At 38.4% G+C, this 16431-nt stretch overlaps 4 protein-coding genes across 5 annotated transcripts in view; 1 reads left to right on the top strand and 3 right to left on the bottom strand.

Moving 5' to 3' along the window:
• LOC110059432 (uncharacterized) overlaps positions 1–16431 on the top strand; it is a 439844-nt gene that overhangs the window by 130053 nt on the left and 293360 nt on the right. The gene's annotated exons all lie outside the window — the stretch shown is intronic.
• On the bottom strand, positions 20–871 carry LOC110059461 (uncharacterized). The gene is made up of 2 exons (XM_020766156.2): positions 719–871; positions 20–352 (listed from the first exon to the last, which is right to left on the bottom strand). Exons 1-2 carry the CDS (start codon positions 817–819, stop codon positions 178–180), a joined length of 276 nt encoding a protein of 91 aa, XP_020621815.2. The 5' UTR covers positions 820–871; the 3' UTR covers positions 20–177.
• Positions 2754–7265, bottom strand: LOC110059436 (5-hydroxytryptamine receptor 1B-like). Its single transcript, XM_020766130.2, has 2 exons — positions 5279–7265; positions 2754–4271 (listed from the first exon to the last, which is right to left on the bottom strand). Exons 1-2 carry the CDS (start codon positions 5646–5648, stop codon positions 3529–3531), a joined length of 1113 nt encoding a protein of 370 aa, XP_020621789.1. The 5' UTR covers positions 5649–7265; the 3' UTR covers positions 2754–3528.
• Positions 11243–16431, bottom strand: part of LOC110059437 (coiled-coil and C2 domain-containing protein 2A-like) — a 34673-nt gene continuing 29484 nt past the window's right edge. For both annotated transcript variants that reach the window (XM_089275501.1, XM_089275502.1), the window contains exons 47-53: positions 16141–16271; positions 15633–15755; positions 15011–15069; positions 14848–14913; positions 14661–14696; positions 13458–13533; positions 11243–12875 (exon numbers count right to left, since the gene is read on the bottom strand). In XM_089275501.1, the coding sequence (XP_089131627.1) occupies positions 12681–12875; positions 13458–13533; positions 14661–14696; positions 14848–14913; positions 15011–15069; positions 15633–15755; positions 16141–16271 (686 nt within the window). In that variant the 3' untranslated portion in view covers positions 11243–12680. The remainder of the gene's footprint in view (positions 12876–13457; positions 13534–14660; positions 14697–14847; positions 14914–15010; positions 15070–15632; positions 15756–16140; positions 16272–16431) is intronic.

Below are 16431 nucleotides of genomic sequence, written 5' to 3'. Positions count from 1 at the left end.
AGTGACACACAAGAAACACTTTTATAATTCGTCGTACTGAACTGATATTTAATGAAGTACTATATACACATTTACATCAAAATAAAGCAAAGTGATCTTCTCCCTACAACTTTTTGAAACTGTACACTAGTAATGCATTTCCTTTGCTTTTACTAGCAAGTTCACAAGACTTCCAGATCACAAGTCTCTGAAGTAAAGATTAGGAAGAGAGCAGACAGTCCATTCTTCCACTGGATTTGCTTGTAGAAAATGACCAAACTGACAAGCTTCCTGTTTTAGTTTTAATGCTGCCAGGTCTGTTTCACAGACTGAACTCTGCCTATGAAGGCTAATTTCATTGTCATGGAGAAGTCTGTAAAGAAATAGAAACATAAAAGTTAGGCAATTAACCTTTGGTAACTTTACAACCTGGTAAAGTTTAAGAAATAAAAACAAAAAACTTGGGTAACTTTCCGGCCGACGACGTTAAAGGAAGTAATGCGTGACAAAGCAGACAAATAATATCAAGTAGGTTTTAATTGTGTTTCTACTTGTAAATTAAAAAAAAGTATCATCAAGCTGATTAGCGGCTGGGTAAGATTGGGAAGCACATTGTACCCAAATTTGTGCGGCCGCCATTTCTTTATCCCGTTTTTTGTTTCTCCGTAGGTTGTCATAAGGCCATCAGTATGTTGTTTAAAATAAAAGGTTAAATGATTTAGTAGAAACATAGGCTTACCTGAAGTTCCTGTCTAGAAAATTACATCTCTCGTCCGTAATATTAACTGCAATTTCCTCAAGGAAAAGCTTTCGCTCCAAAGCTTGAACCTCTTCCTCCATTTCAGCCACTATGCTATCTGCTTTGGCTGTCTCAATGTCAGGAATCGAGTCAGCGTGGAGGCAGCTTTGGTATTGATCGAGCAACCTACAGAAACAAAAAGAAAGAGAATCTCTTTTTACTAAACTGGGCATTTACATCTTAGGGTATGAAAATTTTTCTCTTCTTTTGGAGAAGAGTTTCTCACTTTCCTACAAATGATAAGACAGAAGCGAGGAGATCATTTTCTAAACTAGAGCTCGGACTTGTTCCCGCACTTTTTCTCATTATCCTCAACAGGGTCCCACGATTTTCTTAAATAACGAGGCCTTGGAATAAAACAATCGAATAGCTCTGGTAACGAGAGTGACTTCAGACTAACTGCAATTGACCGTTTCTTTAAGAGTCAGGCGAGTGTTCATCCTCGCGAACGGTAAACGCAAAAAGAGCGAGAAGGGATTAAAGCGGAGGTTTTTCTTCTCGTGTGCGCCGAACCCTTTTCTCTTCCCAGTTCCTTTTTGTCTACAACTCGCTTCTTGGGAGCAACTGACTGCAATCAGTCTAGAATGACTTTTTCACGAAAAACAAACAGAGAAAGAGAAACATAAACACAGAAATGCTTTTCATAGTTTTATGTAGTTACAATTGCCGCCCCAGTCTTTAAGCCGAACACACTATAAACAAACTTACTCATTTTCAAGTTGCAGTTGTTCCTGGAGACGAGTTAGACATTCCTCTGCTTCTTTTAACTGCTTTATTAACTTTCTGTTTGACGAAAAGAGTTCGTTATCTACTCGTTAACATAATTTTCAAATACTAGATACTGTAGTTCACAAAATTCAAATGGGCTGCCAGGGAATACTTGTAAAACAGTTTATGTTATGGTACAGGAAGACTTGATTGAGCACCATAAGATTTCACTTACCTTTTGTAATCCTTTTTCTCCTTTCTCTTCAACTTATAAGAACTCAAACTTAAACCCATTTTCACTGTTTACGTTGAAATTCTAAAACTAAATTAACGAGCTTTAAAAGAGACGGCTAATAAGACGCTTCTCTGTTTTCGAATGAAGTGTTTCGCGTTGTGACATAACAAAGGAGAGGAAAATGCGCGCGCTGTAATAAGCCAATCAGATTCAGCCTCAACAGGCGTCATTCAAGCGCGAGCAACACGGCGAAGAGTGAGAATATTTTCCTGACATATATAAGTAAGGAATAACATGAATAAAGAAAGGTGGACGGTTCCTGAGCAATTGATATAAAAAACGGCGCTAGAAAAAGAGTGGAGAAAAAGATCGTTGAATTGCTAAGATTGTAAAGAGGTCGCGATGGTTCTAGTGCGCGCAATGCTTGACAGTTTTTCGCGAATGGCATCTTCAAAAAATTTAAAGTTTTCACGTTTTTTATTTGTATTCCACTTTGATGTTTTCCTTTACCATCCTCGTTTATTTTTGCGTCGTGTTTATAATCATAAAACGTTCTAGATTCTACTTTCGAATTCTAATATTTCCCTGTTATTGTATTGTGATTGTGTGAATGTCTAGTAAATAATGTTCCCAAAACGTCGTAACATATAACCCCTTCATTTTTCTCTGAGGCAGCGTTCAGCCTGGTTTTTGATCGTTTTTGATCGCTGGCAAGTTACATACATATTCATGACTGCTACCGGATAGATTTCAGGAAAAAGTAGACATAAGGAAACATTTAACAAATGACTTTGTGAATAGGTTTGTCTTTAATCAGGATAGTTAACTTGTGGAACTCTGTGCCCAATATTATTAAAAATACCGATTCTCTCTGAAGTTTTAAGAATCGACTGAAATTAAAGGATATGTAATTTCTGACGATGGAGGGACGAATAAGTCAGACATTATTCTGACGGCACGATGGAGAGGCTAGCGGGGAATCATGAGACGTTCAGGGTCTATTTAGGCATTTAAGTCATTCCAGGCTAGTCAGTATTCGTGTTCGTCCTCTTTTATTGCTACTATTAAGCTTTTGTTATAACAACTTGTATGTATAGCGTATAGTTATAGATATTTTAGGTTACTGATTTTGCCACCTTTCCTCGAGATACATCTATATCAGATGACTGACTGACGCATCTTCAGTAAACTATTCACATTGAATGTCTCGTTTCGTTTGTATGACATCTTTGATGTAGACAATATCTGAACATGCAAAATTATTTGCCCTGAATGAAACCGCAGTAGGCCCACGTGTGCTTCTGCTAATCTTTTCTTTATTATTTTCTTAATTCTTTAATGGGTTTGGTCAGGACTTATGTTTTAACTTGAGATAGGTTAGGGGATTCATTTTCTTTTGTCTGGATAGATAGACAGACAGACAGATAGACAGACAAACAGACAGGCAGTCAGACAGACAGACAGACAGACAGACAGACAGATATAAATAAGTAAATAACTAAATATATCAACAAATAAACAATGCAATTGCGTTTTACGTTTTCGTATTCTGCCTGTCCACACGTAAACGATAAACATATACGTAAACGCTAAAATATCTTTTGAGTAGGACGCCTGAGTAATTACGGTTTGAGATTGGGGGAGTACATTAATTGATAGGTAACTGGTTTGGTTTTGGTTTAACAACACCCACTTGAAAACCGTTCTAATGTGATTGCGCGTATAAATTCACTTTGGTTGTTGTTGTTGTTACATTGTTGTTGTTGCTGTTATTTGTCCTTTCGCATCGCTCACGCCGTCTCCGCCATTAGGAGGGCAAAATCTTCCTAACTGGTGTAGCGCACTTACATCTGATGCTTTCAGCAAGTAGTTTTCTGAACTCAGCATTGTAAAAGCCGTATATAAATGGATTCAGAGCGCTGTTGCAGTATAAAAGAATGATCGATGAATGTCTGAGAAGTTCTGGCACAGTCCAGATTGAATCGATCAAAAGGATGGCAACAAAAGGCGTCCAAGATAACAGGAAAGTACATGTTACCACAACAAATGTTTTGAATATTTTGATCTCACGCCTTAGTCTCGATCTCTGAACAGTTTTGCTGGTCGATCCTTGACTGGGCCTGTCAATGGTAAATGCTGAAACTGAAGCCATCTCCTGGGCGTGGATTCTGTTCATATGGGAATGCGCAATGACAAACACTTTGCCGTTCACAAAGACAAGGAAAAACACCGGTAGAATGTACCCCACGATGAGCACGACGACAGAATATTCGTAACGCAAACCCCAGACTGAACAATTGACGCCGTTTTCCTTAGAAGCGTTCGTACCGTACGTGACGAAACCAGCAAGTACGAATGCACAGAGCCAGGAGACTCCAATGATTTGCTTGACTCTGCGATCGTTCATGCGTGACAAGTATTTTAACGGTGACGTAACAGCGAGGTACCTGTCTCCGCTGACCACACATAAGTTATAAATGGAGGCGCTGCACAGAACGAAGTTTAAGAATAGCCATAGGTTGCACATGAAATGCCCGAAAATCCACCGGCCTTAAAATAAAGCAAATCAAAGTAAGAGTTTTATTCAGTCTCTAAAACGTTTTAGAGAATGTCTTTCACCGATCGCAACACTGGAAGCAGTTTTATTCAGGTTAATCTGTATGCCATCTTTATTTTTTCGAATTTAGTTATAATAGGCCATTTTCGAGTTGCCCTTAGCCTCTGTGTCAAAACGAGTCTTCATGCAAAACTATTGTCATGAAAATGCTTTCATCTGTAAGTTCATTTTCATGGCAATCAAACTCATAATCATAAGAAAAGTTTTGCTCGAGGACTCGTTTTGAAACAGAGGCAAAAGGCACCTCGAAAATGGCCTATTTGAAAGGTCTACAAGCTGGTTTCAGGAATCTATATTGAACTGCTTTAGAACTGTAGCACGAGTCTCTCAGAGCTCTGTTGCTGACCAAACAAATCATGCAAACCAGTGGCGTAAAATATAAAAGAAGTTTGTCACTTTGAAAGGATCAGGCAACGCGTTTGTGGCTAGATGACCAATTGCCTTATGTTTTTCCTCGTGATGGGTCTTTTAAGCAAGACACCGTCACTCACATTATGCGTATCTATCTTTATTCAGGCAATCGGAAACACGAGCTAGATAGGAACCTCGTATATAGCTAGGAGACAAACACAAGGCCAACCGTCACCGTTTTCGCATCTAACACGTTCAATAACATCTAGCAATCGGTTGATATTCAGTTCTTAGCCTGTTTTTTGAGAACCACATTATAGCAAAAATGTCTTATCTGTATGCTGTCACACACACACACACTAACTTATTTATATTCGGGTTGGTGAGGCTGATTAGGCCTCTAGCAATAGGGTATGCTAGTGTGCCGAGAACTAAATAACACAATAGACAAGTAGAATTCAGAAAAAAAAGAGGAAGAAATCTATTACGAAAAAGTTAGAAAAATTAGACTAAATTACAAGGTAAAACTATAATAGTGATTCTAAAATATGGGTGCGGATATGATGATTAAAATAATATCTTTATTTACCTGTGGTTTGGTAGTTAATATGATATGCCAGACTGATGGGCATAACAAGCAAACCCATGAGGAAATCAGAAAATGACATACTCGCCACAAAATATAATGAAGGGATTTGCATGCGTCGACAAACCCAAACAAGGCGGCATACCACGAGATTGCCAGCAGTGGTGAGGGTTATCAAAATGCCGAGCAAGACTGCTATTAAAACCACCATTGGACTCCAGTCAGTTTGTTCCGTAAATTCTTTCCCCATTAGCGTTGTGCTGGAATTTTCAATAAGCTGATTGTCAGAACGCAGCACGCCGTCCATGCTTTTTATCTGCATAAAGCAAAAGTGGAAAAACAGCAAATTTCCAGCAAACCTTAAACTTTCCATCTACAGGTTGAACACGGGCGCAGTTCTGACGGTAAGCCCTGGGAATATACTTGTTCAGAAGGATTCCTTTTTGGGTTCAGTTTCTGGTTGTATAAAAATGACGAGGTTAATCCTGCAGCCAGAAAGCAGGGTTTGCGTCTGGAACATTTAAGGTAGATACTGCCATATAACTAAAACAGCAATAACACTCAAAAAAGAATGTCAAAATAAACATATGACAAGCAGGATTTGCGTGTGAAGCATTTAAGGCGGCTATTTCCCTTGATCTAAAACAGAAATGACACTCAAAAAAAGAATGACACAATATTCATATGACAAGCAGAATTTATGACAAACAGAATTTGCGCCTAAATGGCTACTGCCTTGAACTAAAACAGCAATAACACTTAAGAAAATACCAAAATAAACATATGACAAGGAGGATTTGCGTCTGAAACATTTAAAGTAGATACTGCCCTTGAAATAAAACAGCAACAACTCTAAAAAAAAGGTTAAAAAATTGTGACAAATTCTCAAGTCATCAATTTAAGACCACTCTCTTAATTGTACTGTGTTGACAATGTATAGGTACATGGTATGCTCTTAGCCCCGAGAAGAGAGCTTTAGAATTGCAAGTTTAAGTTCCCGACTTTAAAGATTAATCTTAGTAAAAACTAGATCTTCAGCTAAAAGCAAGTTCATTGTCTTGGCTGTCATTCAAACAGGCATATTATCGGACGAATATCTTTGTTAAGATCTCTGGCTACCTATTTTAAAGAGGTTTGTTTTCGGAACCAACTACAATAGACAAACGTATTTGACATCTAGATATCAAACGAATTGATCCGGATAATCGCGAAACAGATACCGGCTGAATCTATCTTCAGATGCTACAAGCTTCACTATCTAGTTCGGCTTTCTCATTGCATGGCATGATCAATACCTGAAGAAGTATTACTGCAAGACGATATCCCTGTTTTCTAAGGAGATAGGGTGAGAAGCTATTGATTTTTTGTTCAGTGTTGACACTCGCCAATACGGGCACCTCGCTTTACACGATTTTCTGGGTTCTCGGATCAAGTCTGGACAAACTCAATGGACGGCTATCATACAACCGCAAAACACCACCAGTCCTCATCTCGCCGTGGGACGCATAAGGCCAAGCGCGAAACACCAACTTTATAAAGCACATTTATAACAAATAAACAGGATAGCGATGACTTTGGAAGATCCTAACATCCGACCTGTTCGCATGCAGCTGTTCTGTGAAAAGTGTCCTTTTTTTTTTTTTCGGTGGAAAAGACCATCATCCTCACTATTTGAAACCCTCAGAAACAAACAATACTTACTCCTACACCGGTTCTAAATTTTTTAAGTATCTTGCCTTCGGATAAGAAATAGCCAACCTAAAAACAAGTGAAGATCCGTGTTAATCACTGCGTGGAACGAATCTTGTCAACACTGATTAGAATATCATGAATATTTTCCAATGCAATATCAGCATTAGCACTTTTTCAACATAACAGGTGCAGGCGAGAAAAAAGAAATCCATCAAGCAGAGGATCCGTCTGATTGGCTACTAGATTTAAAAGACTGATGATTTTTGTTTGAAGTGATGGAAAAGACAGAACGCGGCGCGAAATGAATAACACGGGTGCATTTACTGCATGTTTGTCTAGTTTGATGTATAGAATATTATCAATTGACCACAGTGAGCGGGTTCTAACAGTAAACATAAAGTTCCAGCTTTGAAATGCTAATCAAGGGTCATTGAAAACGTTTGTGATATTAATAAAATATAGGAATTACTGTCGGCGAAGAAAAAAAGTCACTTCCGAATCACAGGGTTTGTAAATGATATTTTCAAAAACACACTCGGATATTCCACTTTAGTCGTGACTAGTGTGGCAGTTAAGATACCCATTTAGCACTTAACGTCTCTGTCTAAAACTTGGGATAGAAATGTTCTCAACTGATCGTGTTACTTTCTTTTAGCACGAATTTTGAGAATTCGATATGTAGTCAAAGTGGAGACCTAATGCTTGCCGGAAAACGTGGTGCTTTTGTAAGAAGATGCTGGAGCGAAACCCAATAAAGAGCTTACACAAAAAAAAGTTTTTTTCATTAGAAAATCGGAAATAATCCAAATTATTTGCCCAAATCTAATTCGAACTCACAAAGTTCAAAGTATAATTGACATTGTATATTTTCTTAAACTGAGCAATAATAAATTTCAAAGGAGTTAGAAATATCTATTGCAAATTCTTCATTTGCGAGCGGTCCTACCTGCTAAATAAATCTCCTAAATCTTCCCCGAGGCCCTTTAGGACAGGTGAATCAAATTTGCGAAAACAACCTTAAATTAATTTGAAAACCAAATATTTTGAGTTTCTCAGTGACACCAAGAAGCCAAAAACTGAGACAAAGTTTTGAAACTTAAGACCGCCGAACTCAACTAAAAATGTTTATTGAAAAGAACGGAAACTTGTCCCTATTTTTGCCATTTTGATGTAGAAAATTGACTCCTATCTCTGACAGGTAACGAGCGTAAAAAAAATCACCACTTACCTTTTTCAATCAAATCAAATTTCCTTTTTGCAGAAACAATTTCTTTCTTAAAATCACCGCTAACAGGAAAAAACCCCACCGCAACGTAAATTACATTAACGAGCCTAATGATTGCTTTGGAGAAGGTTCTGGTTGGCTAGTGGCAGTTGAGCTTGTAATCTACCTACATACGGACTGAATAAGCTCTTTCAATTTATATTTTCAAGATTTTTGGGTAATTGCATCATTATTTTTGGCCGCTTTTTGTACGAATTCGTGTCAATGCCATTTGCCACTTCCCATTTCCAAATAAACACAGATACTTTCAGGCTATCACAGTAACTTCAGGGAGAACTCCATTGTTTACTTAACCGATTTATAGAAGTACAGACTCTTCTAGACTTTGCACAGTACATCCAAATCTACAGTCTGCAACACACAGAATGGCAAGAACACCGCTGACGTTTCTTTCAGACAGTAAAGTTAGCAACGCTTGCTTCAATGAGAGAATCTTCGCTGAAATTCAAAGCCTAAATCAGTCAAATCAGTTGATCACACGAGGAAACCTCAAGCTGTGCAGTAGAGTCATTAGCTATCATTGTTTCGATATTGAACTAACACTAACTATTCCTTTCTCACAAAAGGTATCGGAGTCAATTTATCTTCGGCTCAGGATTTACTAGCTTAGTTTTTGCGAAAAACAAGTAAACGTACCCTGTATTCCTCGTCTCAACAACACTGCGTTTTTTCTAGTTCCCTAATCTTCTGATTTGACTCGTTCTACATAAAAAACCGCAAGGTTTTGCTAGATAAAAAAGAATCTGAAATCTTACCAGGGATTTCCAAAGAAATATGAAAAGTAGTATAAGATGAATGTTTCTGTCCACCGAGTCCCTGATTAAAACACAACAGTCGACTGCACGTACGATTATCAAATGGGCAAATATTACAAAACATCTGCCAGATTTAGCAATCGTTTTATTTTCGACAAAAAATTAAAACCACGTGATCTGCCATTTAAGGCAGTGCCGGAAAAATCCCTGACAATCCACTTATGTGGACTGTCACGATAAAGCGCATGTGCGGTCTTGATTGACACCATTTTTTAAACTAATAAAAATCGTGATATCACGCGCGCCGTAACGAATTCGCCGCGGGTCAGCTTGAAGTTTCACGTGCCTTTCGAAAATCTCTTTATCCGCCGGCTTTTGATATTTTGTTTGTAAAGAATATTTATGTTTATGTCGTGTAAAGGTGTGTCCGTTTCCGGGTACAAGCCCATACACTTTACTTTCCTCAACTTGCATGCACATTTGCAGCTATATAAAGTTTTCAATGTTCGTCCTTCATATTTTCTTCGTTTTTGTTTTCTTTCGAGACAAGACGGCCACGGGGCGAAAGTACACACTGTAAGCTTTCGTCTCTGGTCACTTCGAAAACCCTCTCTCGAGGACATCGTATTTCTCGACGGTATTCAACTCCAAACATAAAATATGCCGTTTAAATCTTTCATAAATGACTAAACAGTTCTTCAGCATAGGTATTACCATTTTCACACGTCTCACAAGGTCGATGGAGAAGGATTAAAGGCATAAATATCAACTTAGAAAACTGTTCCGTCGGATAAGAAATCGAATTGCGGCACATGCACACAGGGGGGTCCAATACCCTTCAAAAGTACTGCAGTAACTATGGAAACAGGTTAGACCACAAATAGTCAAATAACAAACAATCAAATCTTTTCTCCGTCTGCGGAGTCATTCTACGAAAACGCCAACCCTTTCCTATGTAAAGGTTCGAGTATTAGCCAACATTTTTATATGTATATATTTTTTTATATATACGATCATTGTTTAGACAGAAAATGTTGGATAAAAATATCTGATCTACGCGAAACATTTTCATCTAACATTTTGTGTGATGGACGTGTTACCTTTAGTTGGCGATCAAGGGTGGAAAAACCCAACAATCCAAAATCAAGCTACTGATCTCGCCCGAAACTTGAACCAGCTTTGGGGTTTCGTTCTAAATCGAACGGGAAGAAACGTCTACTCGATCAATTTCACGTCATTACTCTATTTCTGTCTTTTTAAGTACCTCTTTCAATAGCTGTTTTTTTTTTCTTTTGCAAATAATCATCATTAGGGTCAATCGGAAACCATTTGCAACCACAACAGTTACGTTTATTTCCGTAATTGGCTAACTGGAACACTTTTAACGGAGTTTTACTTTTCAAAAGACTAAGTTTATGGAGATATCATGATTTTGCCGTCTTACTTTTCTTCATTCGCATATCACCGATATTGTCGGCGCCTTTTGACCAATTACCACAACCAGGTGTAGAGCGAGTAATGGCTCCTCTCACTAACTAGATCAGTTGTCTCCACTCACAGTTTTTAAATTTGCTTGCTTGTTTTCTGGAGGAAAGGGTGTTTACCCGGAGCTGTAAACAAACGATGGCTCCCTTAAAAATCCTAAAGCGTGGCACATCTACTATCAGATTTAAAGCAGCAGTTTTCCGCTTAATATTATTATGTAAATCACAGATCTGACTGTGCAATATAATTAGGTAGTGCCGCACTAAACGGATAAATATTGGACTGCCTAAATTTTACAGTGATTTTGCATCCTTGGTGTTGCGAGTATAACAAATGGGCTTCCCAGAACGGCTGGAAATCTAGCCAAACTTATCTCCTCGTGGTTTTGAATACTACGCACTGATACTTAGGATGAGATTAGAGTCTGTTACGCACATTCTGTTTCACAGGTGAAGTCCAGCCTAAGCCTCTATAGCAATCTCCTGGGCCGGGTTATAAAAATACAAGCTCACCGAAAAGTTATGACACTGAAATCAAAATTCTCGCTAATCCTTGGTTTTGAATAACCTGGCCCTGGAGTAAAACATAGCGACTCTGATACGACTTACTGTGTTTGTTCCGTTAGCGCACTTACTAAGTAACAAACAGCTAACACTTTCAAAAAATGTCAACTCATCATGATCTTCGCTTTTCTATTTTTAGTTAATTATATATCAACGTCTTGCGAGTAGCAATACAAATAATTCAAACTGCGTTGAAGTTAGTTTTAATACAAATATCATAGTTTTGTAAAAGCTTAAGGCCGAATAAATTAAGCTACACTAAATAATTATTAATAACTTAATAATAATAATTTATAAGGCACAGACTTTAATGCTTAGCCCGCACAATTGCATAAAAATTGCACTGCACTTGTCAGTATAAGCACCAGACATATAATAAATCTAGCTGTTAGCAATGCTGCAATTTTCAGAGAGATCTTTATACAATATCTACAGAATGACGATTGAAACAAAATTATTTCATATCCATGTGGACACCATTATATTATTTCAGCTCATAGGTGATTTTATGTAGAGGTTTCTACCAAGATTTTGAGGGAAGTAGTTAAGGGAGCTTTTTTTGTGACGGAAATTCAGTGAGAGTTCATTAGCGCTAGTTAACTGCAGCCAGGACTCTGAATATTTGCATCGAACTTTGTCTCCTCGGGGATTTTGTTTAAAAAAAAACCATTTACTACGGCCACCCCGTTAACACGGCCGGATTTTTGTGGCCCGCTGGAGACCACTGTATATTGATCTTAATTAACGTCCTATATACAAACATGAACGAACGATAAACACGGTGAACAAACCATAAACGTTTAGAAAAGTGTTATTTACAATAAATAACATATACACACGGCTCAACACTTGCAGCTTGAATAATCAATTAGAATGTACTTGTGCAATCTTCTAACTGTTAGAAACTATTAGGAGTTTTCCTATTTCACTGCGCGTGATAACGTTATCTGCTGGAGAACTAGTCGTCTTGTCTTATCTAAAAATAACTCGAGATAGATAACCTTAAGAGTAAGGCCTATATGGGAGATTAACTGTCTTACCCTTCATCCTCTGTTGTACATACCTACAGGTTGTTACTTACTACTTATTAACCGAGAGTGAGGTCTTTACGGGAAAATTTCCAACAGAGACCAAGCCGCACCGAACTTTCGAGGTTAATAAGTTGCTTATTATATGGCTTTTTGATTTGTTTTGTTTTGTTTTTTTGCAAGCCCGCAATAGGCCCGTGGGCATTAAAGGATAATTGCGCCATAACATTAGCCAGTCAAAGCGCGCGTTATATCGACAGCAAACATAAGCCATAATTATAAGTGAAATATTGTTAGGTACTTAACATAAATAAAGGAAAAACTCTTCGCATTTTTTCTGTAACGTATTCAACGAGACTTCACAATAACTGGTTGGAAAAAAACAAAAAACGTCACAAATGCCCTGGACCTTGGCAAAAACCAGAGTTCCTGTTTATTCAGTTACTATGGCAGGTGACTGGAAGATATTCAAAGGACCGCCTTTCGCATGAACAACAAATGTGATGGCTCCTTAAATGGACTAGTATCTTAGGGAGATCAGTTGTCCTGTCGACTGTCCAATCATCCGCCCTCAGAACGATGTGACGATAGTCACGCTCAATAGCCAGCTTTTCTCCGCAGCGTGCCCACATATATCCAAAGAGAAAACACCCCCTGAGGGTACGGGTGTATGTGAACAGCTAAAGCGAATTCTACATCCGGGTCCTCTATTGTGTGTACCCCAGTGCTGAATACCGCTTCCGATACAGGAGGCATTTCAGTAAAGGACATGTTGATTGGAAAACCGGACAGCTGAAAAGATTAAAACAGGAAAATATATACCTGCATGTAAATACGTAGTGCGTAAGTGGGATAGCCTCTTTAAGAACAAGCTTTGTTTAACAGGCAAGCCTCACATGTTTAGAGCTTCCTTTAAAGGGGCTAGAGCGTGTTATACATCACGCTCTGTTTTAACTCCTCCAAAAAAAAAACAAACAAACAAAGAGAGAGAGATGATACCTTAAAAAAAAGAATACTTTAAATTTTCTACAACTTGGCCCACTTGGTAATGCTCTTGTTTGCGCAATATGGATGGCAGTTGCAGTGAATATACCATCCGCAAGGTTTTTGTCAAGAACCCCGGTAATCAGAAAGGCAAACTGGAATTTCAGGGAAAACAAAAATTACTTATATTTCAAAGCAGAATTTTTAGCTTATCGTAAAATTGCGATATAGCGCAATCAACCGAATGTCATTTAAATTTGTACATTTAATAGCGGGGTAACCGAACTAGTTTAGGAGAAAACGACCATTTAATTCCTACAGAAATGAGGTGCATAACATATTTGTGACCCAGGCCACCTGACATAAGAGAATAATCAAGTCAACACACACCTTGTAAGAAGCAAGAATTTGATCCAACTCAGCTGCGTGATTCATACTAGCAGCCTGACCAACACTTTGTTCCATGCTACAAACAAAAACAAAAACAAAAACAAAAACAAAAACAAAAACAAAAACAAAAACAAAACATTAAATGCGTCAAAAAAAAAAAAAAAAAAAAAAATCCCTGGGCCTGGCTGATATTTCAAGCAACGTGGCGCATTGATCGTTTGTGATCAACAGTTAAGATTCAAATGGCACTAACAAGACATAGCGGCCATCTTTTTGGAACAAACACAAACCCGAGTGAACTGGAAATCTCAAACATGGCAGAGATGGCGTGACGCGCAAACCAATAATACCCCTTAGGGCTAAAAGCTGAAGCAAGCTACTCATTCGACAACACTTATCGGAAATTCTTCGTGTGTACTTCACAAGGGTTTATGAAAATCGTCGATAATCGTTCCCCTGGCCAAAGAGCTGGTCTTGACAAGAGCTTAACCGTACCCTAGCCCGCAAGCAGTCTATAAATTCTCTCACTGACCATTGCGCAAGAAGGGAAATAAACGAGAGGGGAAATTTATGCACGAACGGCCTTTCAAAAATAATAAAATTAGCACAAATTTCATGACAAAATGATCAAATGCACTCGGGCTTATATGGGTAAAACGACATAAAAAGGAAAATGATAGTAATAAATCCAAAATGAGTACAATGGTGGACTAAGGTCAAGTCTGCATACGAGCCCAGTGGCTCATCGGCCCGAGCTTATCCCGGTTTCTGTAGCATGGAGCGACTAGGAGTATTTCTACTCCCCCCTGGATGAGATGGTAGTCCATCGCAAGGTTAACTCCCCCCCTCCCCCCACATTAAGTTCGCCGGTACCCATTTATATACCTGGGTGGAGAGAGGCACTGTGAGAATAAAGTGTTTTTCCCAAGAACACTACACAAAATGTCCCCGGCCAGGGCTCGAACCTGCACTGCTCGATCCGACGATCTCATTAACGATGAGGCCACCGCGCCCCCGTACAATGGTGGACCGCTAGCAGTTAAATGATATCCCATGGTTAGTCGGGCATTCACAATAGCACAATACAGCGCGATTTTGCCGCGTTTTAGGTCACACTGCAGACAAGATAACTTTCATATCCGCGGTTCAGTAGTATCCATTGATTTGTAGAGGTTACATATCATACATATGTATCCAACTTACTTGGCTAACAGACTCCTGAAGGCTTGAGTGCAATACCTAACAAGATGTAACCAACATTCATCAATCAAAGAAGTTCACGCACATAATCTCTACACCCCCTTCTGTCCAAAAAACTGTACAAGTGACAAATTAGCCATAGACCCAACCTGATGGAGAACGTCAACGACAACTTAACACAGTTACGCACCTGTTCCATCTTGTGACAAAGCGAGGTCTCCATGACATTATTTTGTCGCGCAACATCTTTTCAACCCTAGAAATTGCAAACAAAACTGTTTAGCCCAAAATGACCCTGATAGTATAGAGCCTAAAAATGCAAACTTTTTTTTTTTCTTAAATAGTTCACTTACTTCTCTTGCAACCCTTTGACATATTCCTGATCCACGCGTTTGTATTCAAGAGTTTCTCTCTGTAACAGTAAACAAACACGAACAAAAGACAACTTTAAAATCATGTGCATAAAAGAGCTACGTTACGGTTTGCATATCTTGAAAAGTTTAGCCTAAATTTACCAGGTTCGTCGTTTGTAATCCGCGTTAATCTTCTCCATCTTTGTTCTTTTATGGTCTACTATTCTCTCTTTGGTGTTTTTCTATCTTAGTAAACTACTATTTTCAGGTTTCCTTTAATTTAAAGGTAACTTTGTACATGGCCAAAATAACTGAGCTCCTAACCGATGCAAAAGCTACAAATGCAAGAAGGGTATTGTTTTCATTGTTTGGAAAATTATAATCATGCAACGAACTTTGCTACACACGCTGAACTTGGGGAAAGGATCAGAGAGGGAATAAAGGGGAAAAAGGAAAGAAGGGATAAAAACGAAACGAAAGGGAAAAGGAGGGAATGGAATAGAAGGGAAGGAAAGCTGTAAAGTGGAGGACATGGGGAAAGCAAAATTCTAAACCTAACATTTACTGGTTGATACGTACAATACATCATATTCTGCTCAAAAAATCACAGAATAGATAGTACCTGGTTACTGAGCAAAGCTGGTCTTGGATATGACTTTGTAAAGAAAGGCTGCCACGAGTTGGTTTTGGTCAAGTCAAATAAGAGTCTATAAGGTTCCTCTGACGGCTGAACGTTACCCCAGATCTAACAGCAGGAGATACAACACACTTTATATTACTGATATTCACAGCAGACAAGTCGATAACTAGTCCACTTCTACCTAGTCTCCTGCACAGCCGTTTTTGTAGGGTTGCGTGACATCCCGAGAAACGGCTGGGAATGAGACTGTTCTGCCAAAAGGTTGAAGAGGGTATTATTAAAATTGTGAACTTATTTTTATTGGGCTGACATTTTCCGAATGTAGTTAGAGTGTTTCTTGTTTGAATAATAGAACGACATCATGGAACGAACGGAAAGCCTGCAATTCTATGAGCGACATCCTTTTCCCCGCTAAAATACCATTACATTACCACAAAGACAGGTGATAAAAACAAAGAAAATTACCAGGAAGTCTTTATTATAGACATACATTTTCGTGATTGATGATACACCCAATGCTCTTCAAAGGACAGTTAGCGTCCTGTACATCGTATTTTTGACCCGAGTGAGCGTTCCATAGTGTTGGAGATCCATCTAAAGTCAGTACATATGCCGTGGAACCTGAAATATAATTCTAGTTAGAATCATATTTCCAAGCGCTCTAATTTAACCCTTTTATAGCACAATAAACTCCACATGAAAACATTCCCATATGACTTTCATGCTTTAATTTCAAAAAGTCCCATGTTGGTGTTATATTAACAAGTTCAATTAATTTATT

Source organism: Orbicella faveolata, unplaced genomic scaffold (assembly GCF_042242905.1).
Source record: "Orbicella faveolata isolate gen_17 unplaced genomic scaffold, um_ofav_v1 contig_36, whole genome shotgun sequence".
Lineage (NCBI taxonomy): Eukaryota > Metazoa > Cnidaria > Anthozoa > Scleractinia > Merulinidae > Orbicella > Orbicella faveolata.
The sequence above is the reverse complement of the archived record's forward strand: the minus strand, read 5'-3'. Positions and strand labels throughout refer to the sequence as shown.